Source organism: Dama dama, chromosome 30 (assembly GCF_033118175.1).
Source record: "Dama dama isolate Ldn47 chromosome 30, ASM3311817v1, whole genome shotgun sequence".
Classification (NCBI taxonomy): Eukaryota; Metazoa; Chordata; class Mammalia; order Artiodactyla; family Cervidae; genus Dama; species Dama dama.
This window is the reverse complement of record NC_083710.1, coordinates 34,552,805-34,568,651: the sequence shown is the minus strand read 5'-3', so window position 1 is coordinate 34,568,651 and position 15,847 is coordinate 34,552,805. Positions and strand designations below refer to the sequence as shown.

Sequence of the window (15,847 nt, the reverse complement as noted above, 5' to 3'; positions counted from 1 at the left end):
ATGTCTCCTGGCCTAGGGCTGAAACCACTTACTGGACTCCTGGAAGACTGTATTGAGAAAGATACGCAGACCAGCCTTGGATTAGTGAAAAGTCAGCACTTGCTCTGGGCTTCCCAGGTGACTCAGTGGTAAAGAATCCACCTGCCAACGCAGGAGACATGGGTTTGATCTTTGGATCGGGGAGATTCCCTGGAGAAGGAAATGGTAACTCTCTCAAGTATTCTTGCCTGGAGAATTCCATGGACAAGAGGAGCCTAGCAGGCCACAGGCCGTGGGGTCAGGAAGAGCCGGACACGACTGAGAAACTAAAGAAAACAGCGCCAACACTTGCTCTAGGTGAAGTGGGAGAAGTGAAAGGCATGCCGCGTGTTTTTCCTTCTTTCATTAGGACTTAAGTCACTGGGAAGAGATGGATAAAGAAGTATGGTTCTTTAGAGTTACCTCTTCACAGCTAGACTCCAGTCATTGCGTTGGAGAGACATGAAGCCATGAGATGTTGGTGGTTGGAAGAAAAACAAGAGACGGTAGCCTGCTGAGACTAATGTGCTTTGAATGAGGCTCAGGGTTGGGTTAGTGGGCATAGGGTCAGTGTTGCCTTTACTAAGGGCTTAGATGTGTCCGATACTATTCTAAGCACTTTAGTCTAAACATGTATGATAGTAACTCCTTTAAAGCAACAACTGTGATAATATCCACTGTTATCCTCCATTTTAGCTGAAGAAATGAAACAGAGAGAGAGTAAACCACTTGTCCAGGCTTTGAATCTAGGCCATCTTAACCATTTAAATATTATCCTCTCAAACTTTATCAAATCCAGAGGTGAATGCTTAAGATGAGACTGAAGCAAGAACTGAAATGATACAGAGTAAAAATAATAGGTAAACAGTACAGTCTCTTGGGGATAGGGATGGGATGCTTGGGCAAAAGACCCCAAAACTGTTAAATTCTGATGTTTATTTTTCTGCATATTGTTTTTAAAAATGTTTGAAAAGCACCTCACTGCATCATAGACAGTGGACACCTTTTAAACAACAAATTCCTCCACCCCCACCTTGGCCGCGTACAGGAGCTGTTGGGGAAAGTGCGAAGCTTTTAGAGCATCTCCGGGCTCAGAAATGGAGAAAAGGAATTGGCCACGAAGGGAAGCACTGTCCCCATGGGACAGGTTTGCACTTAGTCCTTCCTTCATCCATACAAGCAAATACTTCTCCAGCACAGCCTTGTTGATGGTGGAGCAGGAAGTCACAGTGCGGAATCCTGCCTGCCTGGAGTTGGCACTGTGCTTGATGTGCTGGTGGGAAATGAGGTCAGAAAAATACGGTTGGACCAGATAGTGGAAGAATTAGAGTACCAGAAGGGCTTCCCTGACGGCTCAGTTGGTAAAGAACCCGCCTACAATGCAGGAGACCCGAGTTCAATTGCTGGGTCAGGAAGATCTGCTAGAGAAAGGATAGGCTACCCACTCCAGTATTCTTGGGCTTCCCTTGTGGCTCAGCTGGTAAAGAATCTGCCCTCAATGTGGGAGACCTGGGTTCGATCCCTGGGTTGGGAAGATCCCCTGGAGAAGGGAAAGGCTACCCACTCCAGAATACTTACCTGGAGAATTCCATGGACTATACAGTTGCAGAGGGTTGCAGAGTCAGACACAACTGAGTGACTTTCACTTTCACTTTAGAGTACTAGCAAGATGACTTTGGAATTTACTTGGAAAACCAGGTAGAGGTATATATAGGGAGGGGATGCCCTGAATGAGGGAGCATTGAAGGGGGTGGGGGGGGAGGGCCCTACCACTGTGTCCCCAACAGGTGCTAAAGGACTGACGTGGGTGCCAGCTGTGGGGGCAGACAAGGGGTATAAATCTGGAGTCTGTAACAGAAACGGAAGCACACTGCCTAGAATTGGTTGATAAAAGGGAGAGAGTCAGGAGGGTTCCGACACTTCAATTCTAAGTTTCAAGAGCTACAATGGTCATTAATAATCAAAAAGATGGTCATACTGAGTTAAGTAAGTCAGAAAGAGAAGGAGAAATATCAAATGACTTCCCTTATGTGAGGAATCTAAAAAGACGTGTTACAAATGAACTTACTTAAAAAACAGAAAGAGCCTCACAGACGTAGAGAGTGAACTGATGGCTGCTGGGGGATGATGGTGGGAAGGGATAGTTAGGGAGTTTGGGATGGACATGTGTACACTGCTGTATTTAAAATGAATAACCAACAAGGACCTACTGTGCCCAGGGGTCTCTGCTCAATATTATATGGCAGCCTGGATGGGAGAGGACTTTGGGGGAGAATGAATACACGTATATGTATGGCTGAATCCCTTCACTACCCACCTGAAACTGTCATTGTTAATTGGTTTATGAAAGTGAAAGTCACTCAGTCGTGTCTGGCTCTTTGCAACCCCATGGACTATACAGTCAATGGAATTCTTCAGGCCAGAAAACTGGAGTGGCTAGCCTTTCCCTGCTCCAGGGATCTTCCCCACTCAGGGATAGAACTCAGGTCTCCCACACTGCAGGCAGATTCTTTACCAGCTGAGCCACAAGGGAAGCCAAGAATACTGGAGTGGGTAGCCTGTCCCTTCTTCAGCAGATCTTCTCGACCTGGGAATCGAACTGGGGTCTCCTGCATTGCAGGTGGATTCTTTACCAACTGAGCTATCAGGGAAGCCCCTAATTGGTCTATATTCCAATACAAAATAAAAAGCTTAAATAAGTAAATAAAATGCTTGCTCCCTGAGGGGATGGCTTAGGTTGAGAAAACAAAGGTTAAAAAAATAAGAGTAATAAAGGAGGGTGGGAGCTAGTGTGCAGCAGAGAGAAATGTTTACTTTAGACGTTCCCTCTTGCCCAGCCTCTCCACTTAAAGTGATGTCTGCTCCTTGACCCTTGAGTTTCTCCTGCTCCTGTGTTTCTTTCATAACTGATGGCAGTTAGATCTTGTTTATCTGTACCTGTTTGGTCTGGGTATCCCCACACTGGAATGTAAGTGGTGTGAAGACAGGACCGTGTCTGCCAGGTGCCTCCTGCCCGGAACAGAGCCTGCCACAGAGTCTTGGTCGTCTTTATTTAGACAAAGATACATCTTTGCTGAAATGATAAGCTAGTGGGTTTACCTTAGCACTTTGGTGAGAAATAAAGCATACACCTGAGTTAAAATATGCAGGAGGAAGGAAGTAAAACATTCAGCTGGTACTTTAATAATTAAACTAAATTTTGCTGCCAAGTGATAAATACGGCTAAGTCAATGAAATATGCATCAGCGAGGCAATCGTGCAGCCAGAACATTATACAACTTGATTGCTTGGGATTGTTTAAAAAAATCAGTGAAGATTAATCATTATAATAAGGATAAATACTCAGAATCAAAGAAAGATGTTTGTTCAAGTTTGGCTGTAATGCCGTCATGGTATTAATAACAGGTTTGCTATTTTTCTCCAGCCTTCCTCATTCTGGTCTGGTTGGTATTCATCTCTCTGTCCATTCTTTTCTTCTTTTGAAGCTCAGCTTCAGCCATCCACATTCCCAGTAAATGACATAGGGATATAGATCGGAAACCCTGGCTGCAGTCATGGTCAGAATCATCCTTTGCAGCGGGCTGGGGGGACACACTTATCACTTTGTGGGGTGCTCTCAGGGCTCCTGTAAATCTACACTTCCTCCTCCTGGTGTCTCAGATCCTTCCAGGGACTTTTATTCCTTCAGTGCCGCCTTGTCTGGCCTGAATTTTCACATGTTCCCCTCTGTCTGTGGTGCAGGCCCAGATCTACTCAGATTGATCACTCGTGTGTGCTCAACAACTGCAGTAGACTCGGGCTGGTTGAGAATGGGATGACTAATTACATGCGTGGACCACTCCCACCAGCTGGGTCCTCAGGAATATCTCTGGCTCACACAGGCATGGTTCATTTCCAGTTGCTTTCTCCTCTTATGGAGCGGTGGGTTGATGTTGTCTGCATTGTTATCAAATACTAGAGCAGTTACAGAATTCAGCAGCCCTTTGCAAATTCAGAGGATTTGTCATTTACAGATTAAAGTGCCTTTAAGTGCTGGTCAACTTCAGCTGGTTTTCAAAGAGGGGTATTGTTCACTGCCAGCTGTCTCCCACAATAATGGACAAGAAGGGAGTTCAGTTTTATTTTATTATATTATCTTGTTTCATTTTACTTTTTGGTAATTCAAGACTTCTTTCAAAGGGGAGTAGAAAGCTTCCTTGACGCTTCGTACTTCAAACAGATGAATTACTTCCCAGCCTGGATAACAGCCGAATTTCCAAATTGAGATGTTCACTGAATTATAAATTTCATGTAAGAGAATAATACCAAGCACAAAAGGATTTGATAAAAGGGCATTTGAACTCTATAAATGATACAAAATATTCCCCTTCTTAAGAATCTTTAATAAATTGTTAGATTAAAGATGCTGTGTGAAAGATTTGATGTTCAACTTCTAGCGCAGTTTTCAGTAGGTAGATTATTCTGGTGGTATGTCAGCAGGAGGCTGAACGTTAGCTAATTCCATGTGAATTTAGTGATGTTGAACATTTTTTCATGCCTCTGTTGGTCATCTATATAGTTTCTTTGTAAAAATGTCTATTCAGTTCCTCTGCCTATTTTAATAAGGTTGTTGAGTGGTATGAGTTCTTTATATATTTTGGATATTAACCCATTATTGGATATATTATTTGCAAATATCTTCTCCCATTTGGTAGGTTGTCTCCTAATTTTATCGATGGTTTCCTTTGCTATGCAGAAGCCTTTTAGTTTGAGATAATCTTGTTTATTTATTTTTGCTTTTGTTTCCCTTCCCTGAAGAGACATTTCTAGACCAATACTGCTAAGACCAGTGTCACAGAGTGTACCCTGCCTGTGTTTTCTTCTAGGAGTTTCATGGTTTCAGGTCTTATATTCACGTCTTTAATCCATTTTGACCTGATTTTTGTGTACAGTGGTCTAGTTTCATTTTTTCTGCTCCTGTTCTTACTTTTAAATCTGAAAATTCAGGATATGGTGTGCCTCCTTTCAGTGGAGTTTCATCGTTTTTGTACTGTTTGTGTGAACCAAATGTATTTCCTATCCCTGTCTTTTGTTGTTTTTGTTCAGTCCCTAAGTCATGTCTGACTCTTTGTGACCCCATGGACTGTAGCACGCCAGGCTTCCCGGTCCTTCACCATCTCCCAGAGTTTGCTCAAACTCATGTCCATTGAGTCATTGATGCCATCCAACCATCTCATCCTTTGTCGCCGCCTTCTCCTCCTGCCCTCAGTCTTTTGCAACATCAGAGTCTTTTCCAGTAAGTTGACTTTTCGCATCAGTTGGCCAAAGCATTAGAGCTTCAGCATCAGTCCTTCCAGTGAATATTCAGGGCTGATTTCCTTTAGGATTGATTGGTCTGATCTCCTTGCAGTCCAAGGGACTCTCAAGAGTCTTCTTCAACACCGAAGTTCAAAAGCATTAGTTCTTCAGCACTCAGCTTCTTTATGATCCAACTCACATCCGCACATGACTACTAGAAAAACCATAGCTTTGGCAACTTGGACCTTTGTTGGCAAAGTGATAGCCCTGTTTAGAACTATTTAAAACCTTACACAGGACCTTCAGAGAGCTATAGGGCATAGGTTCTATGTTAGGAAATAGCAGTCTTTATTCTTCCTTCCTAAATACTGTTTTGTTAAGAGACAAAACAGATTTCACTCATTTTAAACAGACTTTCAGGTCTTCAGAGGAAAGAAAGCAGCCATCTCTTACTCTGAGGGGTTGAATTAAACTCCTGAACATTTGAACACTAAAGCCATTTTCATAATGTTATCATTTTGATGCAGGCCCTATCTGCATAGAATGTTAGGGCTATCCTTTTAAAATGATGGAAACAAAAAACTTTAATCTTTCACTACAATGCCGTATACATCTTCCAGCTGTCAGTGTGTATTTTCCATGGTAGACAGTCACGTTCCTAACTGGATAGTTTTCATCCCAAAAGGCAGTAATCTCAGTATATTCAGGCTTTCTATTTAATTTGGTAGATTAGTCTTTGCAGCTGTCCTCAGAGGTGCATTTAGAAGATTTATTCTTTAATAGGAATAGATGGTGGTGTCATTGTCTTTAAGAGATTACAGATATCACCAGCATAGTAGGTTTGAAAATTTATAGAGGAGAAAAAATGGGCCACGACCATTCTGGCATTTAAATCTGACACAAATCCCAGTATGCCCTGTATTCAGAGCAGCCCATCAGAAAGAAGCTATTCTTTAGACACAGAGCCTGTTTCTATGTTGAACAGAAAACTGAAATGACCAGTAGACATCTTCTGCCTTTGTAATAAGCTGGGCTTTAATGCAGGGTCCTCTTAATTTGATGTTGTGGCTGCTGTTTAGTCGCTCAGTCATATCTGACTCTTTGCAACCCCATGGACTATAGCCTGCCTGGCTCCTCTGTCCTTGGGATTTTCCAGGCAAGAATCCTGGAGTGGGTTGCCATTTCCTTTTCCAGGGGATCTTCCAGACCTAGGGATGGAATTTGCATCTCCTGCATTGGCAGGCAGGTTCCTTACCACTGAGCCACCAGGGAAGTCCCCTTAGTTTGATGCAGCCTCAGCTCGTCAGATCAAAAGCTTCATGAATTTCAAAGGGATTCTCTGCCTGCATGCTTCTCACCCATCTCCCTTCATCCCAAGGCCCTTATTCTGAAGATGAAGTGAACCGGGTTTCAGGGAGCCCTGAATCCTCTTCTGGACCAGCGGTGTATGTGTGTGTGTCCTTACTCGTGTCTCCTCTGGGTCACTTACACTGGTTTTCAGAAAACTGTTGCTCATCCTCTGAGAGTTATAAAATGAATGCTCATCGTATGTGTGCACAGCTTGTTGTTTAGTTGCTCAGTCATGTCCGACTCTTTTGTGATCCTATGGACTGTTGCCCACCAGGCTCCTCTGTCCATGGGATTTTCCAGGCAAGGATACTAGAGTGGGTTGCCATTTCCTTCTCCAGGGACTCTTTCTGACCCAGGGATCAAACCTGCGTCTCCTCCATTGGCAGGTGGCTTCTTTACCACTGAACCATCTGGGAAGCCTGCGTATGCAGCTGATACACATCCAGAAAAGCAAATCGTGTGTGCGTGCGTGTGTGTGTGTGTGTGTAAAATCTTCAGTGGAGTGAAGCTGCTCTTGGCCTTGGTAGAGCCTGTGGTGTGTGGGTTTGGAGGACAGACTTCCCTGCAGGGACTGAAGGCAACTCTTTTTCTACATCTGGTCCCAGAGAAGTGCTTTTCAAGGCTACTCGTCAGGAGTTGGGTCAAGTTCTGATGCAGGTGGAGGCTTCAGGGATAGGTCGGTGGTGATGCCCAGCAAGGGGGTCCATCCATTTTCCATGGCATTTTCATTAATGCACTGTCTGCCTCCTGCAGGTTCAGCCTTTGGAACTGAAGACCAACCACCTCTAAAGGCAGCTCTCCCTGCCAAAGACACACCCAAAGGCGCTGGCCGGGCGCCCCCTCCGGCTTCCTCCAGTGCGACAACACCCCGCAGGAGTTTGCTTCCGGCGCCAAAATCCACATCCACACCGGCTGGTAAGACTCGTGCTGCAGAGAAACTGCAGTGGAGAGCCTTTTCTGCATTAAAGTCTTCTGAGAGCCTCTGGGTACATCAGCTGTTTGGATGGGATGACAGATGTCTTTCCGATGGCTTTTAATATTAGTGGTAATAATAGTACCATGATTCTCAAGGCACTTTCATCTATTTCTGTGTTTAAATTCTCAAAACTCCTTCTCACTCCTCCTAGTGACTGGTAACCCATAGAATCACAGTTTCCATTGCAAAAAATAAAAAAGGATCAAGCTCATTTAGGCAGATTTTGCTTAGGGAAGCAGGTGCTGATGAAATCTATCACTGGAAGGATGGTAGGAGCCAGCTGCAGACTGTGCACCCTGAGAGTGAGTACCTGATCCCTGGGGGATCACTGCTGCCTCGACAGGGATGCAGGGTTTCTGTCCCCCTGCTAGTTCCAGGCTGGTGCCATCCAAGTCGGGATGCAGGGATCAGCAGCTATGGCAGAAGGCAGGCTCCAGAGTCAGGCGGTGCTTGCCGTGTCCAGCCCAGCAAAGCCGATGCCCCTCCTGACCCGGGAAGCTAGTGACAGACATAGGGGACTCAACTGATGTAAAGGTGTGACAAGTGAAGGTGCTTGTCAGCAGCTGAAGCTGCTGGGTGTGGCCCCCGCCTGCCTTCTCCTCCTGTGTCTCACGCATGCGTGTTTGCCTTCGGGATGTCCAAGCATCTGGCATGTGGCTTAGCCTCCCATCTTCTGCACTACATGTAGGAAGACACTGGAAGTGAGGGAGCCTGGGTGTTGAGCCTGAATCCACGGTAGATGGTTCACCCCTGTGGGTGTTCATTCCTCCGTATTATTCTTCTATGCTCCTGTGCTTCTGTACCAGCGATATATATACACACAGATGGGCCTGCTTCCTAAAAGTAAACTTGCGTTGTACCTATTTTTTTCTTTGATGTGGACCATTTTTAAAGTCTTTATTGAATGTGTTGCAATTCTACTTATGTTTTATGTTTTGTTTGTTTGTTTGTTTGTTTGTTTTTGGCCAAGAGGCTTGTGGGATCTTAGCTTCCTGACCAGGGATCAAACCCACATCCCCTGCTTTAGAAGGTGAAGTCTTAACCACTGGACCACCAGGGAAGTCCTGTACATTTTTCTACAAGTCACTTTCCTTACTGAAGGCGCGTCATACATAGAGTTGCCCTCAAAGTCAGTGCATGGCAGTTTTTCAGTGGTTGCCTAGTGTGGATATGCCATGATCTGTTCAGACATTCCCCTGCCGGCAGGCATTCACTTTGTAACTGGCATTTGCCACTATAATTGATGCTTCAGTACATGTCCTTGAACAGGTGACATTCTTTCTACAAGATTGATCCCCAGGAGTGGGATGGCTCTGCTTGATGCGTTAATAGATATGACTGGATTCCCTTTCAAAGGCTTCATTTCCACCCATATTGATAAGAATAGATCATTTTTAAAAAATCATTTTTAAAAAATATTGTCCATTTAATGAGAGTGAAATTCTATCTCAGTATTATTTTAATTTGCATTCCCCTGACCACTTCAATGGAGCATCACCTCATAATCCCCTCTGGTAACATGTAAATTGAACTGGTTTTGGTTTTGTTCTTCCTCAGTGGCGGAAAGCTCCCGGGGACAGTGACCTTGTCCCATTTATTTAGCCCAGTATCCCTGATCCTGCAGTCTCCTCAGTGACTAACTCCCAGTGGCTACTTAGCATCTATTCGTTAACAGTCGGATGAATCAGCAAATCAGTGGATGAACATCACACGGCCATTGACTCTTTTGGTTCCAGTTTCTTAACAAGTTTGGTTGGGGTTTAAATAGAAAATAACTAGACAGGCCTACAGTGAGTTAAAATACAGTTGTTGAATCAATCCTGTAGACCTGTGTTTATCAAATTTTAGTGCCTTAGAACCACCTGTAGAGCTTGTTAGAAAAGATTACTGGCTCTCATCCTGAGTGACTTATTCAGTCGGTCTTGGGTGGAGCCTCAGAAATTGCATTTCTAATAAATTCCTGGGCTTCCCAGGTGGCTCAGTGGTAAAGAATCTGCCTGCTAATGTTCAGTCCCTGGGTCAGGAAGATCCTCTGGAGAAGGAAGTGGCACCCACTGCAACATCCTTGCCTGGGAAGTCCCACGGACAGAGGAGCCTGGTGGGCTGCAGTCCATGGGGTTGCAAAGAGCACACGACGGAGCACATAGCACATAACTTAATACACATAAGGCTCTGCATTTGACTTTCCAAAGACATAAAACTTCTTATACATTTTCCCATTATTGAATTAAGGATGAGGTGTTAAGGTGTTTAGAACAAGAGTTAACTACCACTATTTGCTAGATAGAGGACCCCACCCCAGCCTCTGTGTAAACCCTTGGCTGTGGCCCCTGTGAAATGGACTTATCCGGGGAAATGGTGGATTGGGAAAATGGAGCAGAAGACAGGAGATTTCACGACATTCTCTTCTAACTTTCTTCTCATTACAACACCTAATTTAATAGCAATTTAAAAATTATGATTAAAAGATACATTTTATTACTGAATTTTAGCTTTGCATTTATCCTATAGGTATGAATTTTTCATTTAAATAAAATGTAGTTCCTAATTCCAAATCAGCTTTCTCATTGCCTTGTTCTGTCATCAGGCTAATTAAAAAGCAGAAGGCAGGCATGCAAATTACAGTTAAATTCCAAATAATTGGGTTTCTTGGGACTGTGGGGTATTTGGGTTATTCTAATTACTTGGGTAACACCAACCCTTGTTTTAACTCATGCTGGTATTTCTAAACTGTGATATGTCACTTCTTTCCCTTGGTGATTCCAGGCTAATGATGGCAAGCTCTTGTGTCTTTGGGTCATCTGTTCAATTACTGTCATCCATGACTGTAGATGCAACATGTACCCACAATAGAACATACCCTGGGGGTGCTTGGGCTGTTTCTTTTAACCTAGATTTCTGATGTGAGTTTTTTCTGTGAGTGACTTTTTTCTGGTTTGTTCATTCAAGAAACATTTAAATGCTTGCTTTAAGCCATAGGTGACTTAGATTCAAGAATAATTAGAATAGTCACAATAAGGTAAACAGAATTGTACACTAATAATTAGAGTGTCCCTTGGACAGCAAGGAGATTAAACAAGTCAGTCCTAAAGGAGATCAACCTTGAATATTCATTGGAAGGACTGATGATGAAGCTGAAGCGTTTGACCACCTGGTGCAGAGAACGGACTCATCTGAGAAGACCCTGATGCTGGGAAAGATTGAAGGCAGGAGAAGAAGGGGACAACAGAGGATGAGATGGTCGGATGGCATCACTGACTCAGTGGACATGAGTTTGAGCAAACTTGGGGAAATAGTGAAGGACAGGGAAGCCTGGTGTGCGGTTGTCCATGTGTCAGAGAGTTGGACACAACTGAGTGACTGAACAACAATAATTAGAGTGAGAACAAGAGATCTGTAATCTTATCAGCTGGCTGTCAGTTAATTCTAGCAGACCAGGAAGTCATCCTAAGATGGATTAAGAGGGACTTCCCTGGTGGTCCGGTGGCTAAGCCTCTGCACTCCCAGTGCAGGGGGCCCAGGTTCTATCCCTGGTCAGGGCACTAGATCCCACATGCCGCAACTGAAGATCCTGTGTGCTGTAACTAGACTCAGTGCAGCTGAAATAAATATTGTTTTAAAAGATGGGTAAAGAAACAAATGACCCAAAAAAGTTTAAATTAGATATAATAGACTTTTAAAATCACTTAATCACTTTCTCTTTATTTTATAATAATAAAATGATTATAAAAATATAATCATTTCCTAAAAATAAATAAATAAATAAAAATATAATCATTTCCTAATTTGTTTGTTTTGTAATCACTTTCTGATTTCAGCAAAGATACAAGGTAGCATGCAGTAAAGGGCCCAGAATAACAGAGATACAAGGATTAAAAATCCAAGTAATAAAAAAGAGAATAGCCTGATAAAACTGGGCTCAGAGCTTCCTGGCTGCAAGAACAAAAGAAAAAGCATAACTAGGGGAAAAAATTAGGGTGTGGCACTTTATCAGAAGAGAGAACTTATTTTTTAGCACAAATGTGTATGTACGATTTTAATCCTGTGAATTTTTTAAAAATTACATTGAACAACATAATGGACAACTTTAATTGTATATTTTTAAGCATATCTTTTCTGATAATAAAATAATTGAAATAGTTTAAAATTTGGGAATAGGGAAGACCTTCCTCAACATGATATAAAAAACTGGAAACCTTTTAAAAAATGATAGATTTAACTACATACAAATTTTAAATTGTCTGCAATAATGAACATCATAGAATTAAGAAGGTTGATGAACTGAATGAAAATGTTGCAAAAAAGTCTTAATATGAAAATCAATAGAAAAAATACAACTTAATTTGAAAAATAGGTAAAATATATGAATGGGTGACTTAAACAATAGAAGAACAAAGTGGTCAGTGGCCATAAATATATGAAAAGATGTTCAAATCCACTTAAAACCTGTATACCTAACCTCTGTGCTGTGTTGCTTAGGCATTCTTACTCAGATGGAAGCCAGTTAATTACATTTTATTGAAATAACTGTCATTGAAAAATACAGCTTGAGATTGAGTCTTCCTTTTTTTTAAATTATCTTATTTTAAATGGAAGTTAATTACTTTACAATATTGTGATGGTTTTTGCCATACATCAGTATGAATCAGCCATAGGTATACATGTGTACCCCCATCCCAAACCCCCCTCCCACCTCCCTACCTCTTCACGCTAGGTGGTCACAGAGCACGGGCTTTGGGTGCCCTGCACCATTCATTCATCAGCCTCCCACTGGCTGTCTATTTTACATACAGTAGTGTATATGTTTTCAATGCTCTTCTCTCAAATCATCCCACCCTCTCCTTCTCCCACTAAGTCCAAAAGTCTGTTCCTTATGTCTGTGTCTCCTTTGCTGCCCTGCATGTAGGATCGTCGGTACCATCTTTCTAGATTCCATATATATGTGTTAATATTCATCTTTCTCTTTCTGACTTACTTCACCCTGTATAATAGGCTTTAGGTTCATCCACCTCCTTAGAACTGACAGAGTAAGTCTTCTTTCTGAGACAGTGCTAGTTATGCACACACAGCACCCTGATCCCCTACAATCCAGTCTGGATTCTGTCCATGTCCCTTCTTTCCCTGGGCTTTCAGTCACAGACTGAGAAATGATACACTGTACTGAGCAAGGTCTACTACCAGAATATCATCTTCCTATACGTTAATAATCATCTTTGCTTCCTTGACATCAGTATGATGACAAAGGAAACTGTCATGGATTTAGTGCTAATGGTTAAAAAAAAAAAAAAGGTACGGAACACCCTCTCCATTGCTATATAAAGGGAAGAATTTTAGAAACTTAAATTTTAGAAACTTAACCTTAGTCTTTCAATGGCTCTTTTTCTCTGAATTTTCATGAAAAGCTGTTCTGTTGTTCATATGTCAAATACAGTGTCTCATCAGGATGTTGATCTACGTAATTTTGCACAAATATTCAGGCTTTACGCATTGACTTTTCTAACTGGTCTGCAGTTGTTGTAGCAAATGGGAGAATATTTTCAGTTGAAGTGTTGACCTGATGATAGAATACTTCTTGGTCAATATGCCTTCTGATTGTGTCATGTTGACATGATGTATTATGGAAAATAAAATTCCTTTATTCAGACTCAGCTATATAGAAGGATTTCCCATGGCTATACAGAGAACAAACAGCTGATGTCTTATTGTTTCAGTTCCTCTCCCCCAAGGAAAAAATTCTCTGGGAATAGTGAGGCTGTTGCTTTATGGGTACAGAAGCTCCACTTGTATCACAAAAATTATCTTTACTTCTTTAAAAGCAGGTTATTATTTCTGTATTAAAATCACAGATGTAGGTGTTTTTTTTTTTTGGCTTGTGTGTGTGCTCAGTTGCGTCCGACTCTTTGCAGCCCCGTGGACTATCGCCCACCAGATTCCTCTGTCCATGGAATTTTCCAGGCAAGAAGAATACTGGAATGGATTGCCATTTCCTCCTCCAGGGGATCTTCCCAACTCAGGGATCGAACCTGCATCTCTTACATCTCCTGCATTGGCAGGCGGGTTCTTCACCACTGCATCACCTGAGAATTCCTGTTTCTGGGTATACTATAACCTTCCCTGGTGGCTCAAATGGTAAAGAATCTGCTTACAATACAGCAGACCTGGGTTTGATCCCTGAGTCAGGAAGATCCCCTGGAGAAGGGAATGGCAGCCCATTCCAGTATTCTTGCTTGGAGAATTCCATGGACAGAGGAGCCTGGTGGGCTACAGTCCATAGGGTGGCAAAGAGTTAGACACGACTGACAGACTAACGCTTTCTTCTTTCCTGATAGTGTAAAAATACGAGCAGCTTGTCTGCACCATCAGAACGTGTTTACCGAGCACTTGGATGTTCCGGGTTCTATAAACAGCCTGCTCTAGCATGTTCTCCTCACCCTCCCTCTAGTCTGGCCAAGCATCATCTCCCCTCTCTGGGCACGTCTAAATAAAGAGACTGAGTAAGAACTTGCTGAAATGAAATATGCAACTTTAGGACAAGACAGGACGAGTAAAAGGCTCACTTTGTCATGGGCATCTTGGATCTGGATGTTGGGGGTTTGTTCTTACCATAGCAGGTGATGTATGCTCCTTTAAAGGAAACAACTCTGAGAGTCTGTTATTTTTCTGACAGAGGGTCATGGCACCTCACAGTATGGAAGCCCATGCTGACCCAGGTGTGGGACCTGCAGGGGACCAGTTCAGAGCAATGAGGCTGCGCTGGGCTCTTCAGTACAGGGGGCATTATCACTTGGTGTTGGCTGTGTTCTCCCTGAGACGGGGTCCTCATGGTTCCCCCTGCTTTAGCTCATCAGTCCTTGTGAAGCCAACAGAGGGATCTGCAATGGCGTGGGGGTGGAGGAGTTTACAGGAGAGTAGAAGTGTTAGAAAGAACATTAGTGGGAGAAAAATAAAGGCAGTACATTTGAGACCTGTTCTTTTGCATGAGGTCCCAGAGACAGGAAAATATGGTGGGGTGATAGATGGGGTGACTATCCATTGCATGGTTCAGAGGGTGGTGTTTGTGGGTGTCCCGGAAGGCCTGTTTGCTGTTCTTTCCAGCCAGCAGTGGGTGGGGAGCTTCCTCACCCATCTCAGTGGCCAGAAGGTACTGTGAGTCCCATGCTGTGACCCCATAGTCCAGCTCAGTCACTCTGTGTGGGGCAAAGTCAGGGGAGCTGTGGATGGGCATCCATTCATTCCATGGAGGTTTCGACAGCACCTTCTCTGAGTTGAGCTCTGTGTTGGATGCTGGGGCACATACGTGAATGGGACAGACACAGTCCTTGTTTCTATAGAGTCACTGGTGTCACAGGAGAAAAAAGCATAAAACTCATACTTATACATGTATTTAATTATGGTTATGCTGAGTGTAACAGGCTTCCCCCAGTGGCTCAGCAGTAAAAAATATACCTGCAGTGCAGGAGACACAGGAGACTTGGGTTCGATCCCTGGGTTGGGTCAATCCCCTGGAGTGGGAAACGGCAACCCACTGCAGTGTTTTTGCCTGGGAAATACCTTGGACAGAGGAGCTTGAAGGGCTGTAGTCCACGGGGTCACAAAGAATTGGACACGACTGGGTGGACACACACACACATACACGCACACACACACACACACGCTGAGTGTACGGTGGAGGCGTATTTAACAGACCTAATGTAGTGTACAAAAAGCATGCAGGAGAGACCTAACCAGTCAGTCCAAGTTGCCAGGCGGCAGGAGTGGGGATGGTGTTCTGTGCCGGTGACCATGTAGATTCCCTCTTTGTAAATATCAGAGGTTCCCAGGTCTCCCTCCCCATTGAAAGTCTTGAACCTAGGCTGCTGACCACTAGATACCTTGTTAATTTGAAAACGTGCAGCCTCCTCTCCCCTTTCAACCCTTTTGTGGAAGAACTGGATAGCTGGTAAAAAGACAGGGTCAAAAATAAAAAAGTACAGAAAATTTACAGCTGCTTCCTCAGTCACTAATTTTACTGGTGGGTCCCCCCCGGCCTTCATCATCACACAAACATTGCCCCTTGGGTGGTTCATTGGGACAGTTTGATTTTGTGTGTGGACACTTGAGTTTAAAGCTCTGATAACCTCATCCTCTGGGCAGCTTAGTGGCCTCGAGGGCTGTTTAAAACTTATCATCGAAGTGTCACAGAATGATCCAGGTGAGGGATGAGATAATCTGCTGTTTCTTTCATGG

At 43.4% G+C, this 15,847-nt stretch overlaps 1 protein-coding gene across 3 annotated transcripts in view; it reads left to right on the top strand.

Annotated features, from left to right (window-relative positions):
• MTUS2 (microtubule associated scaffold protein 2) overlaps positions 1-15,847 on the top strand; it is a 249,383-nt gene that overhangs the window by 104,900 nt on the left and 128,636 nt on the right. For all 3 annotated transcript variants that reach the window (XM_061133232.1, XM_061133231.1, XM_061133230.1), the window contains one exon: positions 7,399-7,560. In XM_061133232.1, coding sequence (XP_060989215.1) covers positions 7,399-7,560 — 162 coding nt within the window. The remainder of the gene's footprint in view (positions 1-7,398; positions 7,561-15,847) is intronic.